The 18,197-nt window shown below is 42.2% G+C and overlaps 1 protein-coding gene across 2 annotated transcripts in view; it reads left to right on the forward strand.

The window, feature by feature from the left end:
- The first annotated feature begins 3,099 nt into the window (after window positions 1-3,099).
- The window catches only part of LOC101849618, a 19,944-nt gene continuing 4,846 nt past the window's right edge, over window positions 3,100-18,197 (forward strand). The window contains exons 1-5 of one of the 2 annotated variants that reach the window (XM_005098656.2): window positions 3,100-3,415; window positions 8,198-8,407; window positions 9,259-9,382; window positions 10,002-10,154; window positions 12,090-12,227. In XM_005098656.2, the coding sequence (XP_005098713.1) occupies window positions 8,297-8,407; window positions 9,259-9,382; window positions 10,002-10,154; window positions 12,090-12,227 (526 nt within the window). In that variant the 5' untranslated portion in view covers window positions 3,100-3,415; window positions 8,198-8,296. The remainder of the gene's footprint in view (window positions 3,416-8,197; window positions 8,408-9,258; window positions 9,383-10,001; window positions 10,155-12,089; window positions 12,228-18,197) is intronic. The other variant, XM_005098657.2, reaches the window with a different exon arrangement.

The following is an 18,197-nucleotide window of genomic DNA, read 5'->3' on the forward strand; positions in this document are numbered from 1 at the left end:
TTATTATTATTATATACACATATTTTGCGTTTCACTATATGTCAAGCTTTTTCGAATGCGTGCACTCGATGCAGCCGACTTGCACTGTATCCTCGAACCTTCTCACCTCGACCGTGATGAGGGCAAAAGGCTGCATGACATCACCATCTTTCCGTTCGAGGGTGGGAAATGTCTCGAGTGGGACTCTACAGGCTCCGATTTTTTCTCACCGTTGTCTAACCTTCTTGGCCTCCGCTCCCGGCAGTATTGCCAAAAAGGCCGAGGAAACCAAAATGAGAAAATACACAGGCCTCAGCGACCGCTACCACTTCGTCCCAGTGGCCGTTGAAACATCCGGCGCTCTTGGTCCCCTGACTACCCAGTTCCTTCAGAAAGTTGGTCGTCGGTTAACAAACGCCGCAGGTGACCCACGGGAGACGAGATGGTGGTTCGAGAGAATCTTTTTGGTGACCGTTAGAGGCAACGCCTTTTTACCATATTGGCAGCCCCACTGGCGCTCGAGCGATGGATTGCGACTCCCAGGACATCAATGGACAGGCCCTCACAGGACAATTAATCACCGATAGCGTTATGCCTTCTTACAAGACTTGCTCCGGCGTGGCTCGTTCACTCAGATCTAGTTTCTGCACACAGTCCTCCAGCACAGGGCCTTCATGTACACCGTCCACTCCAGGTTCCCGGGCTGAGAGTTCACCCCAGTCAGCCAGCAACATTATATCATCAGATGGGAGGTGCCACACCAAAATAAAGCCGCATTTTCCAAGCAAAAACAACCTTCCACAAATCGAAACAGATACTTACAAACAGTTACATTGAGTCAATCCTATTATAGGGGTGCGAAGCAAGGACAATCAAAAAACAGCTGGAAAGAACAATTGAGGCGACAGAGTTGTGGTTCATAAGACGCATGTTGCGTATCCTAAGGGCAGCTAGAAAAACAAATGAAGAAATCTTGGTTGAAGCAAATTGCAGTGTTGGTGGAGGTCTATGATCGCCCGGATGATGACGTGTTTCGTTTCATAACAGACACCGGTTCAGACATGTGTCAGACATGTGTCAGACGATAACAAACAGATTCATCACCATCATCCGGTGCCTTCCCGACTGGCGTGGGCGATCATGGACTTCCACTTCCATCTGTCTTGAGTTGGAGCAATGGTGTCTGTTGTTCTTGCTGCTCCCAGCCATTTTGTCAACTTGTCCAGTATCTTTCTCCTCTGTCTTCCTCTGCCTCTCTTTCCATCAAACTTGACTGTTGTTACAGTATTCCCAAATGCTTCTTTCCGCATTGTGTGTCCAATGAATTCGTCTGTCGCTTTCGCATATTCGTCATAAGCTGTCGTCTGTAATTTGCTTCAACCAAGACTTCTTCATTTGTTTTTCTAGCTGTCAGTGGGATACGCTGCATACGTCTTATGAACCACAACTCTGTCGACAATCCTCGACTCACCGCGTCCCCAGGTGGCGGATAATGGAAAGGCCGACATTATGTAGGGTAGCTTCGAATAACCAAGAAGCTGCAGAGCTGTACCCATTAGATTTCACAATAATTGCGCTATTCACAGCCATTCAAAGCGTGGCAGAGTCGCTCGAATGCTGTGTGATTTTTTTCATAATAGATTTCTTTTAACTTTTTTTTCAACCCGTAGTAAAATCAAAGCATACTAAAGTATCTAAATTCACAGAGGTAAATTCAACGTTACGTTAAAGTTGATGGTTACGGGACAGAGTGATAAGAGGAGCCAGTAGGAGTTATAAAACATGCCTCTAAAAGGCACTCGTGATGCCATAACTCAATAGACCATCGCCGGAGATTTTGTGTACATTGCATACTGAGCTCCCCTTGAACAACTCGAAATTCGAAGCACAAGGGGATATGGGTACTCTGATAGACTCATCGTATCAGGCCTCACCTTTGGCCTTCATGTACTTGTATAAGAAGAAAAAACTATTCGCGCACGGTATTCGAATAGCATGAATAGTTGCATCGCATTTCGAAGTTACGATGATTTAAAAAAAAAACTCTAAATCGCACGGCACTAATAAGCAGTCTCGGACCAACTGGCAACAGTCTTAGAGAGCGAGGTAGGACAGGGTGGTGGCAATCCTGTCTCTATAAAATGCCTCATATTCTTAGTAAAGGGACTGTCAGGCGAGAGGGGGTTGCCGAAACCTGCCACCTGCCCCAGTTGCCATGTGGGTTAGTCCTTTTGGACAAAGCCAAGTGGAGTAAACCGTACACAAATGCAACAGAAGGCAAGGGGAAACCACTGCTGTATTTTCTTCCAAGAACGTCATGGATCAACACACAATGAAAGAAGATAACAAAGTAAAGGGGAGCTCTGTAAGAACTGCCTCGTCCAGTAGGGCAAGTCATGCTCAGCAGGTGACACCATATCGTCATCAAGATACTGCTCACAAAAGGAAAACTCAAACGAGAAGCATAGCAACCTGGAATAAGAGAACATTGCTAGAGAAAGGAATACTGGACAACTTCAGGAAAGAAATGAAGAGAATGGATGTTAACATTATGGGTTTATGTGAAGTACGATGGACAGGAGCTGGCAGAATAGTGTCCGACAGATATAAAATCATTTACTCAGGAGGCGACAAACATGAAAGAGGAGTAGCGATCATCATGGACATGCAGACATCGAAGACACTTAAGGGGTACCTGACAATATCAGACAGCGTAATGCCAGTGAGACTGAAAGGATCACCCTTCGATACAACCATCATCTAAGCTTATGCGTCAACCTCAGAACGCACGAACTAAACCAATCAAAGACACTTTCTAAATCACAGGATATTGTCATAGTCATCGGAGATTTTAATGCAAAAGTAGGAACAACTAGACATGAAGACATAGTGGGCCCATATGAACTGGGAACCAGAAACAAAGAGATTACAGATCCATTAAAAACCTTCAGTAGGCAATGAATCTGCACAGAATAAAACAATAAGTGTAGACTTTATAAAAATGTTGACTTAGCTTTCAAACTTCAAAGATAAACCACAATTCTTTGAATATCTTGATAATGACTTTAAAAAATCTTACGATTTTGATAGAGCAGACAGAAAATTTGGTTTCTGAAATCATGGTATTTGAAACTCAAAATGGCCAAAATGTCAGACTGAACTTTGTAATAATTCTCCGGTAGTGAATTGTTGATATAATTATTCATATTTTTCCTTTTAGTAGAGGACCTCTCAATAGCAACAACAACATTCACAGCAACCTGCTCATAGGACGGGAAATCCCGCATTTCAGACATTGAGTATGGTTCGTGAACGTTGTCTGACACATTATATTATTATAGAGCACCAAGAGTTTCCGTTCAACGCTAATGAACTAATTATGTTCTGAAGAATGTGGCATGATCAATTTATATAAGGCCTACAGAATGTGAATATGGTAAGATATTGCAACTTATTCTGAAACATATGGGCACAAGTAGATATAAATAATGATTTACTTTAGCAGTAGATCTAGATATATCTATATTGGTTTATTAGAGAGCTCTGATTCTGAGAATGTACGTGTGCTATATTGCACATGGAATCTACTAGATCTACCACTAGAAATTTAGATCTAGAGAGTTTTGGGCTGGTGGCATCTCTTTTGTTCATATCGGGAGTAGGAAAAAGAAACTGTAAAAATGAGTAGGCCTACAACTACAAGTACCGAACGCATCAAACCAAATTCTAGGAACAGCAAAAAAGAAGATAAGACATGTGGTAAATGTGACAGGGAGGTGGGAAAGAAAGAACATGGACTAAAGTGTGATATGTGTGAGATATGGCACCACACAACCTGTGAAGGTGTACCTGATTCTCTCTACGCAGCAATATAGGAAACAGACAATGAATCATCACAGAGCCTGCATTGGTTTAGTAAAAAATGCAACAAATTCACCATTGGGTTCATGTCAGGTCTAAATCGTCTCTCAGCCAGACAGGATGCCTTGCAGGGAAAAGTAAAAGACATGGAAGCACATGTCGTAGAGAAATTTAAAGAGGCCGAGAACTCAAGGGAGAATCTATCATGTAAACTGGACAGCGTCATGGTAACATCAGTCAACGAGGACATTAAAGAAATGGAAGACAGAGAATACAGAAAAAAACAAGATGATTTTCTTTGGAGTGCCAGAAAGTACAGATACAGACCCTGAAGTGAGGAAATCGGAGGACATGAAAAAAGCGATGATATCACCCAGAAAGGATTGGAATGTGCGGCCGAGATTGGTTTGATCTATCGACTGGGGGCCAAAAAGACAGAGGCAAAAGACACTGAAAAGGGGCCCAGACCACTTTAAGTGAAATTTCAGAACTCTCAACAGGCTCAAGAGACTCTTAAGTCTGGAAGGAAACTCAGGGAGCACCAAGACAAAAAAACTTTTAAAAAATTTCCATTAAAAAGGATATGACTTTTTTTTAGAGAGGGAAGAGATGAGAAAGCTGGTGTTGCTGAGAAATCAAAAAAGGGAAGAGTCAGAAGCTCAGGGAAGAAAAGACATATGGGTGATCAGGAGACACCAGGTGGTGAATATAGCAAGAACAGAAGGCGGAGTGGGGTCGGGCAGGTGGGCAAGGAATAGCAGATAACCAGCCCAAGAAACATGTATATAGTTCACAGAATGAGAATTCTAGTCATTCTAAGGTTCTGAATGATTGTTTGAGTTGTGTTTATCCAAAAGTTAATTGTGTTCCAAAAGACTTGTTCAGTTTTTCATCTTCCAAGTTAAAATGTTTGTATTCAAATGCAGATAGCACTCTAAATAAGAGGCATGAGCTCGGGGTGCTTGTGTGTATACATAAACCAGATATTATATGCGTCACTGAGGTCTCACCAAAAAACTGCACAGAATCAATGCGAGATTGTGAGTTGCAACTTCAGGGTTACGATTTGTTCAGCAGATGCGAGAAAGACAATAGAGGTGTACTGATTTATACAAGGAACTACTTAAAAGCTTCGCCTAGCCCAGTTAATGAAACATGTGCAGGGAAGGAATCACTCTGGTATGAGATAGGACTTGATGGTACAGACAGACTTTTATTAGGCTGTGTTTACAGGTCACCGAACAGCGATAATGTAAATAATGAAATCATAATCAAGGATCTGAAAACAGTGTGTAATATAAATTTCTCTCATATTCTGATTTGTGGTGACTTTAATCTCCCTGGGATTGGGTGGAATAATGACTGCAAGACTGAGGGCAGGGAGGCCACTTCCTTCCTGGAGGCATTCAGAGACTGCTTTCTATACCAGCATGTGCAAGAACCAACTCACCACAGAGTTAGCCAACAGGCCAACATCTTAAACTTGATATTCACATAGGAGGGCATGATAGAAGAAGTGAACTATGAACCTCCCTTGGGGAAAAGCCACCACTCTAACCTGGTCTTTCAGATGAATTGCTATAAGAAAAAAGATAAACCGCACAGGCCCCGCTATGTGTATGACAGAGCCGACTGGGTCGGGATTAAAAATGATCTTCAATCAATAACTGGGAGACTACCCTAAATGAACTAACACGTGAAGCCACCTGGACAGAGATCAAACAAAAACTAATCAATAGCATGGAAACAAATATTCCCAGGAGCAGACCTGGAAAAAAGCAGGGAAACCCACTGTGGATGAATGACAAGGCTTTAGCCAAAGTTAAAGAAAAACACACCACTTTCAAAAGGTATATGGAGACGAGAGAGGGTAAGGACTATGCAGACTACGCAAAAGCAAGAAACCAAGCCAAATGGGAATGCCGCAAGGCAGTACGAGACCTTGAAAGAAAGATAGCCCAAGAATCCAAGCAAGACCCCCAAAGCATTTTTCAAATATGCCAAGAGCAAACTGAACACAAGGAGTGGTATTGCGGATCTGGTCTGTGATGATGGTAGTGTGGCAAGCACGGACAAGGATAAAGCCGAGGTTCTAAATCGTTTTTTTCTGCTCAGTCTTCACGAGAGAGGGCACAAGAGAAATACATGAGTTTCAACACAGAGATGTTAACTGCAAGTTTGAAGACATGCATATAACTAAAGAAAATGTGCTCAAGAAGCTTGCTATGCTAAATCCCAACAAAGCCCAGGGTCCAGACAACATCCCATCATCCACCCTCAAACAATGTGCCACTGAACTAGCTGCCCCGCTGGCAACTCTAATGAATAGGTCACTGCAGGAAGGAGTTATACCATCCGAGTGGAAGCTAGCTCATGTTTCACCTATCTTCAAAAAAGGCAACAACACCCCCCCCCCCCCCCCACCCCAGGAAACTATCGTCCAGTGAGTCTGACGAGTGTGGCCTGTAAGGTATTGGAATCCATCATCAGAGATCAGCTCATAAAACATTTCCAGCAAAATGATCTGTTTAGCAACTGTCAACATGGTTTCAATAAGCAGAAGAAGTTGTTCAACCAACCTGTTAGAGTAGCTCGACCTATGGACTTCAATCATTGAGGCAGATGGCTGTGTCGACACCATTTATCTAGACTTTGCTAAGGCCTTCGATACCGTCCCACACGAACGTTTGTTGACAAAACTGGAAGGCTATGGAATTGAGGGGCAGATTCACGCTTGGATAAGGGACTTCTTGACTGATAGGCAACAGTGGGTGGTTGTAAATGGAGAGGAGTCATCCTGGGAGCATGTGCAGTCGGGAATCCCTCAGGGAAATGAGCTATGTCCGTTTCTATTTGTATGCTTCGTCAATGACCTTCCTGAAAATATCCTCTCTGCTACTTTTCTGTTCGCGGATGATATGAAGATTTTTGCTGAAGTACCCGACTTTTCGGACAACCTCCAGGATGACTTGAACAGACTCCAGCTCTGGTCTGATGCGTGGCAATTGAGGTGTAATGCAGAAAAATGCACGGTTATGCACATTGGGAAAAATAGAAACCCATGCGAGTACAAGATGACATCCAAAGGTGAACGCATCACTCTAGACTCTGTGAGACTAGAAAAAGACCCAGGTGTGAATATTGAAAGTGATCTAAAATTCAGCAAACATGTCAATATCCAAGTCAATAAAACTAACAATCTTCTCGCACTGATCCGGAGAGGTTTCACAATGCTGGACAAAGTCTCCCTTTCTACTCTATACAAATCAATCATTCGTCCTCATCTAGAGTATGGAAATGTGGTCTGGCACCCCAGACTTAAAGGTGATGAAGAACAACTTGAAAAAGTGCAACGTCGGGCCACCAGACTAATTCCTGAACTACAGCACCTTGCTTACTGCGATCGTCTCAGAAAATTGGATCTGTCATCGCTGTGCTATCGGAGAGCTAGAGGCGACATGATTGAATGTTACAAGTATTTAACAGGAATTTACAACGTAACGGGAGACATTTTACCCCGCAATCTACACTCTAACACCAGGGGACACAGCCTAAAATTGAAAAAAAACCCATGTGAAAACAGCAGTCCGCCAAAACATCTTCAGTGTACGCACAGTTAACGTTTGGATTCCCTACCGGAAAATGTGATGTCTGCACCATCCATGAATGCTTTCAAGGATAGGATTGACATGGTCTGGAAGGCACATACATTCTCTATGAACCTAGATTGGTTTCAAACTGCCAGATCCATGTGCCATGAGCACTAACCTACAGATACCAGAGTGTGAAAACAACGAGCAGGAAGGAACAAGCAGTGAAAGCAACGAACGGCTAATAGGCGACTAGCCTGACCACAGCCGTACTTCAAACTAAACAAACTATACTGAGCACCAGCCGTAATAGTGAATAATATGATAAATCATTGCACGTGAATCTCAGAGACCTACGGCGGGCAGAGATAATACTTCCAACCAACAAACCATTTCTATTATAGGCTTTTTAGTAAGTCAATTAAATTAAGTGTCTTGAAAAATTGAAGAGAAAGAAAAATCCAATCATATATGTATGTGGGATGGGTGGGTGGAGCAGAGATCGAGGGGTTTGGGGGAGGGGGAGAACGGATTGGGGGAGAGGGAGGGGGGAGGGATAGAAATTGAAACTGACGCACTGACGTCGAGTCTTTCTCCGGTATTTCCCCTTAAGCGTTTTAAACAGTTGGGTAAAAGTTAGTTGCTCTGTCCTAACACAGTATAAATACGGCCTGTGTGCATTTGCTTCTTTTCGCTAAAAAAAACCTCTTAAAAAACCAAACGAGAATTTTAATTTCTTTAAAAACGCTCTCTCTCTGTCTCCTCAGCTGTCTTGTTGACACATTATCTTTAAAAAGATACGACGGCAGAGGTAATCGAGTTTGCTTCAGGTTTCCATAGCAACCCAACCCATAGTGCAGTTTAGCATGGCGTTCATTGGTGACATCATCCTGTATGTACACACAGTCCTAGTTTTGTCAGCTTCCTGCTTCTTATGTTTCGGGATCAGCTTTCCCAACTGGATGAAGTATATTGTGGTGAGTTGAAAGTTTGATTCATTTTTCTTTTTTTCTTTCTTTTTCACTCAGAATCTCTCAGGACCCCCCCCCCCCCCAAACCAACATCTCCACGAAACAAAACAAAACAAAACAAAACTCGTCAAAACCTGAAAATACATATATAAATGAATAAATGAATAAATAAATAGATAACCAAACCCACATACATCCCGGAGCAATGCCACTGACTGAAGTGTCTTTAGGCCATTCCCTAAGGGGGGACGTTTCTCGTTCTAAGACACAGTAGAATTTTAAATGGGCTGATCCCACAATGTCCTGCTCATAACTGTGCCTAAACTACAACAGGGAACTGCTGCTTTTTCTTTCCTGATCCTTATTATCGTCATTTTCCTCTACTTCTTTTGTATGTTTGTCCCTCTCTTGTGACCCGCTATTTCCGGGATGTCTTGATAGTCGAAGCAGACTTTGTAAAGTTGAAGCAAGAGAGATGAGCAGAATAAGTCTGATTCCCTGTAAGGACTTCTCTGTTGACATCCACCCCTTAGCGCTCATATGACCTTATGCAGTTGCCAGCGCCGTAAAACCTCTATTAAAACTAAAATACATATACACATACACGTACACATACACATACAAATACATAATATACGCATACACACAAGCATTCACATACATACACATGCACGTAAACATACACATACTCAAACACATTCGCATACACATACACATAAGCATTCACATACAATGTACATCCCTACTAAAACTAAAACTAAAACCCACACACACACACACCAACCCCCCCCCCCCCAAAAAAAAACACCAAAACAACAACAACCAACTAATAGTTTACTTTTTCCCTCTTGCCTCAGGTGAAGGAACAATGTAAAGAGGTAGGCCGGGCTGGCCTGTGGTTGTCCTGCTCAACATTCTGTCTCGACAAACCCTTCTCTGTCGACGCCAACTCGACAACAAACGCCACAAACTCCTCCTTAGGTGGGTCAGAGGCTCTCCTACTCCTTCACCTTGGTTGGTGGGTGCTCTGGTGTGGTTTGCTCCTTGTTCCCTTTAAAAGGTCCATCGTCCCTGCTTATTTATCTTGTGAGTGGTTGGTGGGCGCTCTGGTGCGGTATGCTTGCTCCATATTTCTTATCAAACATCTAACGTACTTGCCTCTACTTCGTGGGTGGTTGGCAGGTGCTCTGGTGGGTTTTGCTCCTTCTTTCATTTCAAACATCTGTCAGTCTCATCTGATTCCTTGTATTTTATTCTTCAGGATCACTTCCTAATCATCGGCATTTGTATTGCCTAGTTGTGCGGCACCTGATTGAAAGCTCTTACTCTTACCAAAACTGAACTAAATTGATCACCAGTTGGTGGTAAACAGATGCTTTGGTTTGCATTTTTCTTTTTTCCTATCATACGTCTATCGTCTTTATCTCTCCTTCTTTTCTTTGTATGCTACTTTATGTTAGGAGCATTTTCGACACTTTTGATTTAGAAACATCTCTAATCTACAGTACCTATATTGTGTTGCAAGTGCAGGAAAACTCTAACTAAAAAAAAAAAGAAAAAAGAAGCAGCCTTTCATTAAAACTCAAAATATCACTTACAGCTCAACCAACAGAAACAGAAGCAGCCAACAGCAGCTCTCCGCTTGTAGCAGGATCCCTCACCGACAACGCTCCAGAATCCCCCGACATGGACGGCTGCACTGACAAAGAGATCTGCTTCAACCTGGCCGGCAAGACGCACTTCGTGTGGAAGCGTAGGTTGTTTATCTGTTTGGCATAATACCGAGTTGCAAAAGTTCAACTACACCCTTCAACAAAACATGATAACTCATTTGCCATTCTTTTTTTGTGTCCCTTTGCCCATTTTTATGATATTGACGCCATGTGATTAGTTGTAAAATGTGCGTATGATAGTTTCCAATAGTGTATTACGAACATAACTGTTATAACATGTAACTGTTACAGATAGATGTTCAAGATAATTATAGATGTATATCACGGATCTGAGAGCAATGATGATTTTAGAAATAATGGTGGTGATAAGTGATGACGTGGGATGGTTTTTCTTAGAATAATTATTAGGGAAGACATGTTTCTGTAAGTAGAGGTTTAAAAAAATAGCGTTAGTTCTATCTTCCTCTTCTCTGATAAGTCTCGAAGGATGTTGGCACCCGTTATCCCATTCCCTACTGGAACCATCCTTCATGTCACGTTGAAGTTCCGAAATGGTGGGCACACTCTCCGATAACGTAACCTTGTTAGAGTTAGCCTATTCTAGCTGGCCAAGACAAGTGAAGAGAGGACCTAAGTAGGTAGACAGTGTAGTGGCAGGCATGATGGGGATTTCTTAAGCGGGTTGTAGATAGCAAGTTGACAACCAGGTTATAGACTTAATTAAATGCAGTAGTCATATTGTACTCCCTAATCATTAATCGCAGTTATTCCCTTCTAGTCTAATTTAAACATGAAGTTATGGAGACTCCGACTCAGGATCCTCAAACCCGAGTCGAGAGAGAACAATTAACGCACAATATTGTATTTCCCTCGCCCCGGGGGAGCAGAATTCATTTGCTATTCAATATAGCGGAACAATATTTTGCACTCATGATTCTCATGCATTTTCAGTTTACAAGACATGAAAAGAATTGGCCAAAGTCCCTTTTTTTCAAGGGAAAGCATTTTATTCACACAAACCCTTGTAAAATCCAAATCAAATTTGCTCAGTATTGCCTATGGCCTTCTCCCCCTTGATTTGCAGTAACATAACGCCTGTTCATTGACCGAATTAATGTCTTTATGGTTGCCTGAGGAATTCTTTGCTATTCCTAGTGAAGTGAAGCTTCCAGCTTTCTGGCAAAATTTCATGGGGTATGGCCTGTTTCAAAGCCTCCTGTCAATGTCGTCTTACAGATCTTGAAGGCCAGTTCAGAACACTGATTATGAGTTTGAAATGAGTTTTGACTGATCGAGGCCGTTTGGAGTCGGGGGTTGTCATGCTGGCAGATTGCATCATGCCATGTCATTTAGGGAAGGACATAAAGAAGAAACGTTTCGTCTCAATATCGTCGTCTTGTGAGGTAGCCTCGCATGGTGACCAAATACGAGATGACGAGTAGAGATGCCGCGCCACACCACGACACTTCTGCCTCCCAAGCGGTCCGCATGGCGGGCGTTGGCTAAGTGAAACTTCCGTCATCTTCTTCTAAACACTCAAAAAATAACAATCTGTACCAACGTTGAATAAATTGCTCTTCCAATATCTTTGGTTACAGCACCAATGCTGTTGTGCCCAAATTGGGCGAGTCCTTCGATGAATCCGGGTTGGAATGGGTCCACATCATAGGTGATAAACCCGTAATCAATGATCATGTAAACGTCTAATAGTTGTGGGTTTCAAACAAGGGTATTGATAATCAAACAATCCAGGTGTCGAGTTGCTTGGTAGGCCACTTCTAGGCTAGTCTTCGTTGTTGTTGTTGTTGTTGTTGTTGTTGTTGTTGTTGTTGTTGTTGTTGTTGATGTAGTGGCTGTTGTCGCTGTCGTTGCTGTTTCTTGTTGTAGCTCTTTGTTGCTGTTGATGTTGTTACTGCTGCCACTATTGTTTCGTCATCTTCTTCTGTTCTTTATTCTACCTACTACTACTACTACTACTACTACTACTACTACTACTACTACTACTACTACTACAGCCATGTTGGAAGTGACTCGTCTGCTGGCTGCACTGAGCGTGTGCGTGTCTATGGTTGCCGTGGCTTGTGCTCTGGTGAGACAGTGTAACTGGAACTTCTACAAGGACCGTGTGCATCTTGCCCTTGCGGCGACTGCAGGTGAGGGTTCGAACGGCCATCTGCTCCCTTTTTTTTCTTTTCGATATAGATTTAATATACATTTTCAAGAACAACAAAAATACATTTTTGCTAGATAAATGAAACAACACCATTAAGGGACGGGGAAGGGTGGGGGGGGGGGGGGGTGGGGGGGTGTACATCCCCAAAGATCCGATTCGGCTCAAAATTATGGAATTTGAGTTGTAGGTATATTTAGCTTCCTCAGCCTTTCCTACAACTATTCCACCCAATAAGAAGACCTAAAAGTCTTATTTCTTCCAATACCGGGCATTTTTGTCATCTCCGTTTCCTCAAAAAGTCAATATTTCATTTTTCTTCATTGGCCGTTTCCTCGAAACGCGATTTTGCTCTATACCTTTTTGGGTAGGTAGTGTCAATTACCACTGAGTAAATTGGAGCTCTTTTGTAATTGGGAGGAGATGTATCCTGTACGTGCTCGGTATTCTGCGCTGAAGAACTACGTTCGTGAACTTGCGACGCTCTCTCTTTGCCCTCTGTGTGTGAGGGCGGGGGTCTCTCTCTCTCTCTCTCTCTCTCTCTCTCTCTCTCTCTCTCTCTCTCTCTCTCTCTCTCTCTCTCTCATTTATGTTCCATATGTGTGCGTTTGTAACATACTTCTAGAATCGCCGGTGTTGTTTCTACATCGAAGCATAGGCTCGCCTACGTCTCATTCAAAACACGTTAAGTTAGCAGCTCTTGATGTTCGTCCAATGAAATTAGAAAACACAAGTAAACAAATTGACCCACTTAGACATGAGAAGCTCGAAAGGATCCTCAGGAAACAAGACTTTCAAGTTACTGTAAACAAAATCTTTCAAATGAGCTTTGATTTACGCAAAATGATATTCCATGATAAAAATAAGTTTATAGATAGTTTTGAATACCATTGTGCAGGTAAAAAGAAGAATTTGAGTGCAAAGCATTCGGAAATTGACCTATACTATTTTCCTTTCAAACCCCAAAATGTGTGTAACTACTCGTTATATGACTTCTAAAGATAGAGCGTTGTTTTCACACTTGACATCGCGTTACTCGGTGGCAACGGACATTACCGCGTCAATAACGTCAATTACCACCGCGTCACTTTTGAATAACTCCTCCATATTTCTTCTAATCTTCATGAAATTGTCACAGAATGAAGAGAAGAAGTAATACTAAAGATTTGTCCGTTGAATTTTTGATATATGGAACCGATTTTTGTTAGTGGTGTCCGGAGTGGATTTTTACGGATTTTTCGTTAAGGAAAAAAAGAAGAGACAAATTTTTAGATCTAATTTTCGCTAACATGCATGAGAAAAAACCCAATCATTTTCCATTTTAAAAAAGTGTAGTATTCATTACGTAAGGCAGGGTCACTCAAAAACCACCGTGAATGTGAATGACGAGTCAGGAAGGACACTCCAAACTGATGAGGAGAAAGGAAGGGCTTTCTTGGACCGATTCATCCATCAAACACACCAGGGAAATATTGATTCAAGAAAGGAAGTTGAAAAAGATGTTTCCAGTGTGTTGACACCAGACATGTATGCAAACTACGAGGATGCGATATCTACAGGAGAGGTTTCCTGAACGATAAAACATACCAAGGACAGTGCTGGAGGGCCGGATGGCGTAAGATATTGCCACCTGAAAGAAGCAGATGATGAGATGATTGAAGGAATGATAAAAGACTTCAACAAAAGCATTGGCACTGGTGAAATCCGTGAAGAATGGTTGCACAGCTGGTTGATACCAATCCCCAAATCAGGAAAAGACCACTCGGCTCTCAGTGGTAACAGGATGATAGCCATGCAGAACACCTATGGGAAAATTCTGGAAAAGATAGTTGCCGGACGAATATCGGCACACTTAGAGATGCAGTCCCTGTTGCCAAATGAGCTATAGACCCCATCGAGAAACTGCAGTGAATGCTGCTGTCATGGCGTGTGACATCTATGAAGGCTTTCAGCAGCGGAAGGAAACAGTTGTGACGGCACTTGACCTTGAGGATGCTTACAACCGAGTCGACTATGAACGTTTGATTGACCGCCTCCTGGAATTTGATGTAGACATATGGCTGGTGAGATGGGTAGCAGTAGCCCTGGAGGAGAGAAAAATGGCCCTGAGACAGGGGGAATGGACTTCAGATCCGGCATCAATTGCTCCAGGACTGCCCCAAGGATCCCCGTCTCTCCTGTGCTTTTCAATGAGTACACTGCTCAGGTAACGATGTTTCAGGAGGAATCTGGACGTATCCTGAGCTTTGCGGATGACATAATGGCATACGAGCACGGAGATGACAGACTTCAGATGGCAAGGAACATGGAGAAAAGATTTCACTCAGTTGTAAAATGGTGCAACTAAAATGAAGCAGTTATCAATCCTTCAAAGGCACAGGTACTTTGGTGTTCCCTCGACAACAGGATTGTCAAAGACACAACTACACCAATCACTTGCAACTATGAGATTATCGAAAGACAGTCAGAGCTGAAGTGTCTGGGAATCGTCATCGACAGGTCGTTGTCCTTCAACAATTATGTGGACCATGTGGTAACAAAGGCCAAATGAGGTGTTGGTGCAATCTAGACCCGTGGCTGCTGCTCTGATTCCGCGAAGATTGCTCTTCCAGATGTTGCAGCTGGTCGTCCTGTCTGTCATTGATTACGGATTGGGCTGTCTCACGCTGTCCGACACACAGATCGCAAAGCTGGATCGAGTGCAGAATGAGGCAATGAGAGCAGTGCTTGGCTGCACCAAGGACACTCCAATATTGTGCATGCGCTACTAGCTAGGTTTAAGTGGCATCAGAGTATGCCATAGGATAGCTCAGGCAAAGATGTATCTCAGTGTAATGGGCAAGAAGGACCATCCACTTCATAAAGTACTTCTTGACAACAAGAGAGTCAGAATCGAAAGAGGAAAATCTTGGATGGCGGAAGCAGAGGATTCTCTGATAAAAATCTGTGTACCTGAAAGCCTACCACGAGGCGAAGAATGAGAACAGGTGACAGGAGAATACAGAATACAGGGACCTCACCAAGGTCAAAATATGCATGGGCAGAGACAGAAGAAATGTTGCGGCTTCCATAAACGAGAGCAATATCAACGAGATTGTTGACACAAATTCAAAAGCAGGGGATCCTATAATTTATACAGATGGTTCAGTGAAAAGAGATAGCCAGAGAAGTGGATGGGGATTTGTTGCATTCGTCAACAATAAAATCATACACAGTGCATCCGGAGCCTGCAGCAGGACTACATCAAGTATGCGAATGAAAATTGAAGCCATTACGAAAGCAATTGATTGGATGACCAAAGATCGCCCCTACACAACCCATGCTGTTCTTATCACTGATTCCATGTGTACCCTCAGAAGGATCAAAAAGGTTTCCTTTGAACAGAATGGATTCAAGCTATCGAACCAACGCCTATACGATCGCTCACATGGATTTTCTGTCCTGGCCATGCAGGTGTTGGGGGAAATGAAAAAGCCGACTGACTGGCAGATGAGGCCACCTCAGTTGACAATACGGTTCAAACAGATAGGGTCGAGATCTTGAAATGTCTCTCTCGCCAGCTGATTGAGGAGGAAGATAGGGAAGCAGAGGCCAGTACTGCCGTGTAGAGGATGATGCTTTTGGGAATACAAAAAGGAAGCGGAAAATCTGGCATCCTTGCAGGAAATAACAGAAGAACGTTCAACCAGATGTGCAGTGGCAGAGTCAGTGGAAGGACCCTCAGCAACATTTTGGAGAGAGCAACGGAGCATCAATGGACATGTCCGGAGTACAGGGATGTTGCTTCCTGACACAATGAACAACGAGCAATGAAAAAAATCCAATATGGGCGCCGTATCTATGGAAACGAAACTTTTTTCCTCAAATTTGATTGCAGATTTTAAGACTCTATACTATGCTTGTTATATGTGCGAAATTTGGTAAAACTTGGTCCTGGAATAAGCGAGATAACCTAAAGGTGTAGCCCCCCCCCCCCTCTTTATTTTATCTGTTTTTAAGGGAGTTGGGTTATTGCGCGGGCAAAATGCAATAGTATTAAATTGAACCAAAAAAAAAAGAAAGAGAAAATAGATTTTGTTGTGCTGTCAGGAATGATGAAAAGCAACAAATATATCGTAAGTCTTGACCATAGCATGAACATGCTTTTTGGTGATGTTAAAAGGGGCATCTTTGATGGAACTTTGAGAAGGTTTAAAAATCGAATGTTCTCAAAATTTGGACTTAAGTGGATTGCATGCGACAGCTACGATAATATGCTGTAAACGACTGGGAGCCCAGTTCATTTTACAGTAAAGAATCTTGAAAGTGGATAACAAATTTACTTCTACTGACAACCAGATATGCTTTAGGGACGAAGGACTAACACCTTTTCAGCTCGTTCAAAAAACTCGATAGGTTACGTTTGTAGGCTTCACATGTTTAACGCACATATTGACTAAAGTGACGTTATTTAAGAGGCAGGCTGCTGCTGAACCAACTTAGACTGAGTGGATTAGTGAGTTTATCAGCAGACAGACAGAACTACCCAGGAAAATATGTTTATTCTCAAACTCAATCTTTTTGGCGTACACAGCGACGAAGCCAGTCGTCGTTGCGTAATAATAATGATTATTATTGTTGTGTCCTTGGGAAAGGCACTTTGCACAAATTTTCCTCACTTTACCCAGGTGGAAATGGGTACCCGGCTATAGACAGTGAAAGATCTTGTCAGTTTGATAGTGTTTGAGCGCGTGAAATCCGCAGCTTGCACTGTATGCTTCCGCGGAAGCCGAGAATATTTCTGAGTGTTCTCAGAGGGTCTGCTGGGGTAATAATAGTTGTAAAGCGCATAGAGCATGCTCTTGAGCATGGATATGCGCTATATAAATGCAATTATTATTCTTATAATAATAATAATAATAATAAATGACATTTATATAGCGATCAACCACGATTGAAGTACACAGGCTCTGAGCGCTTTACAATACAGTACAACGTACAACAGTAACATAAAACGTGTTTTGACTGAAACTCCAAATATTCATCTTATTACTTTAAAAACCTGACATTTGAATGAATCAAAAGATCTGATCTCTCTTAAAGTAATTGGTAAAGCATTCCAGATCTTGGGGCCTAGGTATTCAAATGTCCTTTCACCAATTGTTTTAAGTTTCATAGATGGTAAAATAATGTTCTTTGTGTCAGCGGATGACCTTAAACTGCAAGTTGGAAAGTACAGTTTTAACAGATTTGATAAATATGATGGTGCATTATCATTTAAACATTTGTGACATAGGGTGGCCAACTTGTACACAATTCTTTTCTCAACAGGAAGCCAATGCAATCTCCGTAAAGGAGGTTTAGCAGAGTCTCGCTTTCTTTTTCGTAAAACTAATCGAGCAGCATTGTTTTGGACTTTGGACAGTTTGAAGTCTTTTAAGTTTTGCGAGTGATATTCCTGATAACAAGGAGTTACAATAATCGAGTTTTGATAAAATTAGCTAGTTACTAGTAAAGCAGCATACTTAGTATTGATAAGATAACGTTTTTTTTACTAATTTTTCTTATTTCTAAATTCATGCAGCTGAAAGATGATTTATCTCAGCTGACATGACAAACTGGAATCAAAATAGATGCCAAGATTCTGAACTTTTCTTGAAGCAGTTTCTTGAAGCATAGACGCTGATCAACTTGACATACTTCCACAAGCAAAGAGCCCCTCCTTCTTCTCTGCAAAGGTGTTGATGGTCGATATCAAACAGGATAGACCGCAGATACCTTAATATGAACACATTCATGACAAAGAACACAACCGCACTATATTGATCAGCCGCCACACGCCAAGAGCAATAACTCTTTTAAGGAAGAGCTCTTATTAAGCACGAACAGTAGTTTCCCTTGTAAGGTATATAGTAATATTGCACCAAAATAGTAGGATATATAATAATAATGTTACACCCCCAATACCTCCCCC

This window comes from Aplysia californica, unplaced genomic scaffold (genome assembly GCF_000002075.1).
Source record: "Aplysia californica isolate F4 #8 unplaced genomic scaffold, AplCal3.0 scaffold00189, whole genome shotgun sequence".
Lineage (NCBI taxonomy): Eukaryota > Metazoa > Mollusca > Gastropoda > Aplysiida > Aplysiidae > Aplysia > Aplysia californica.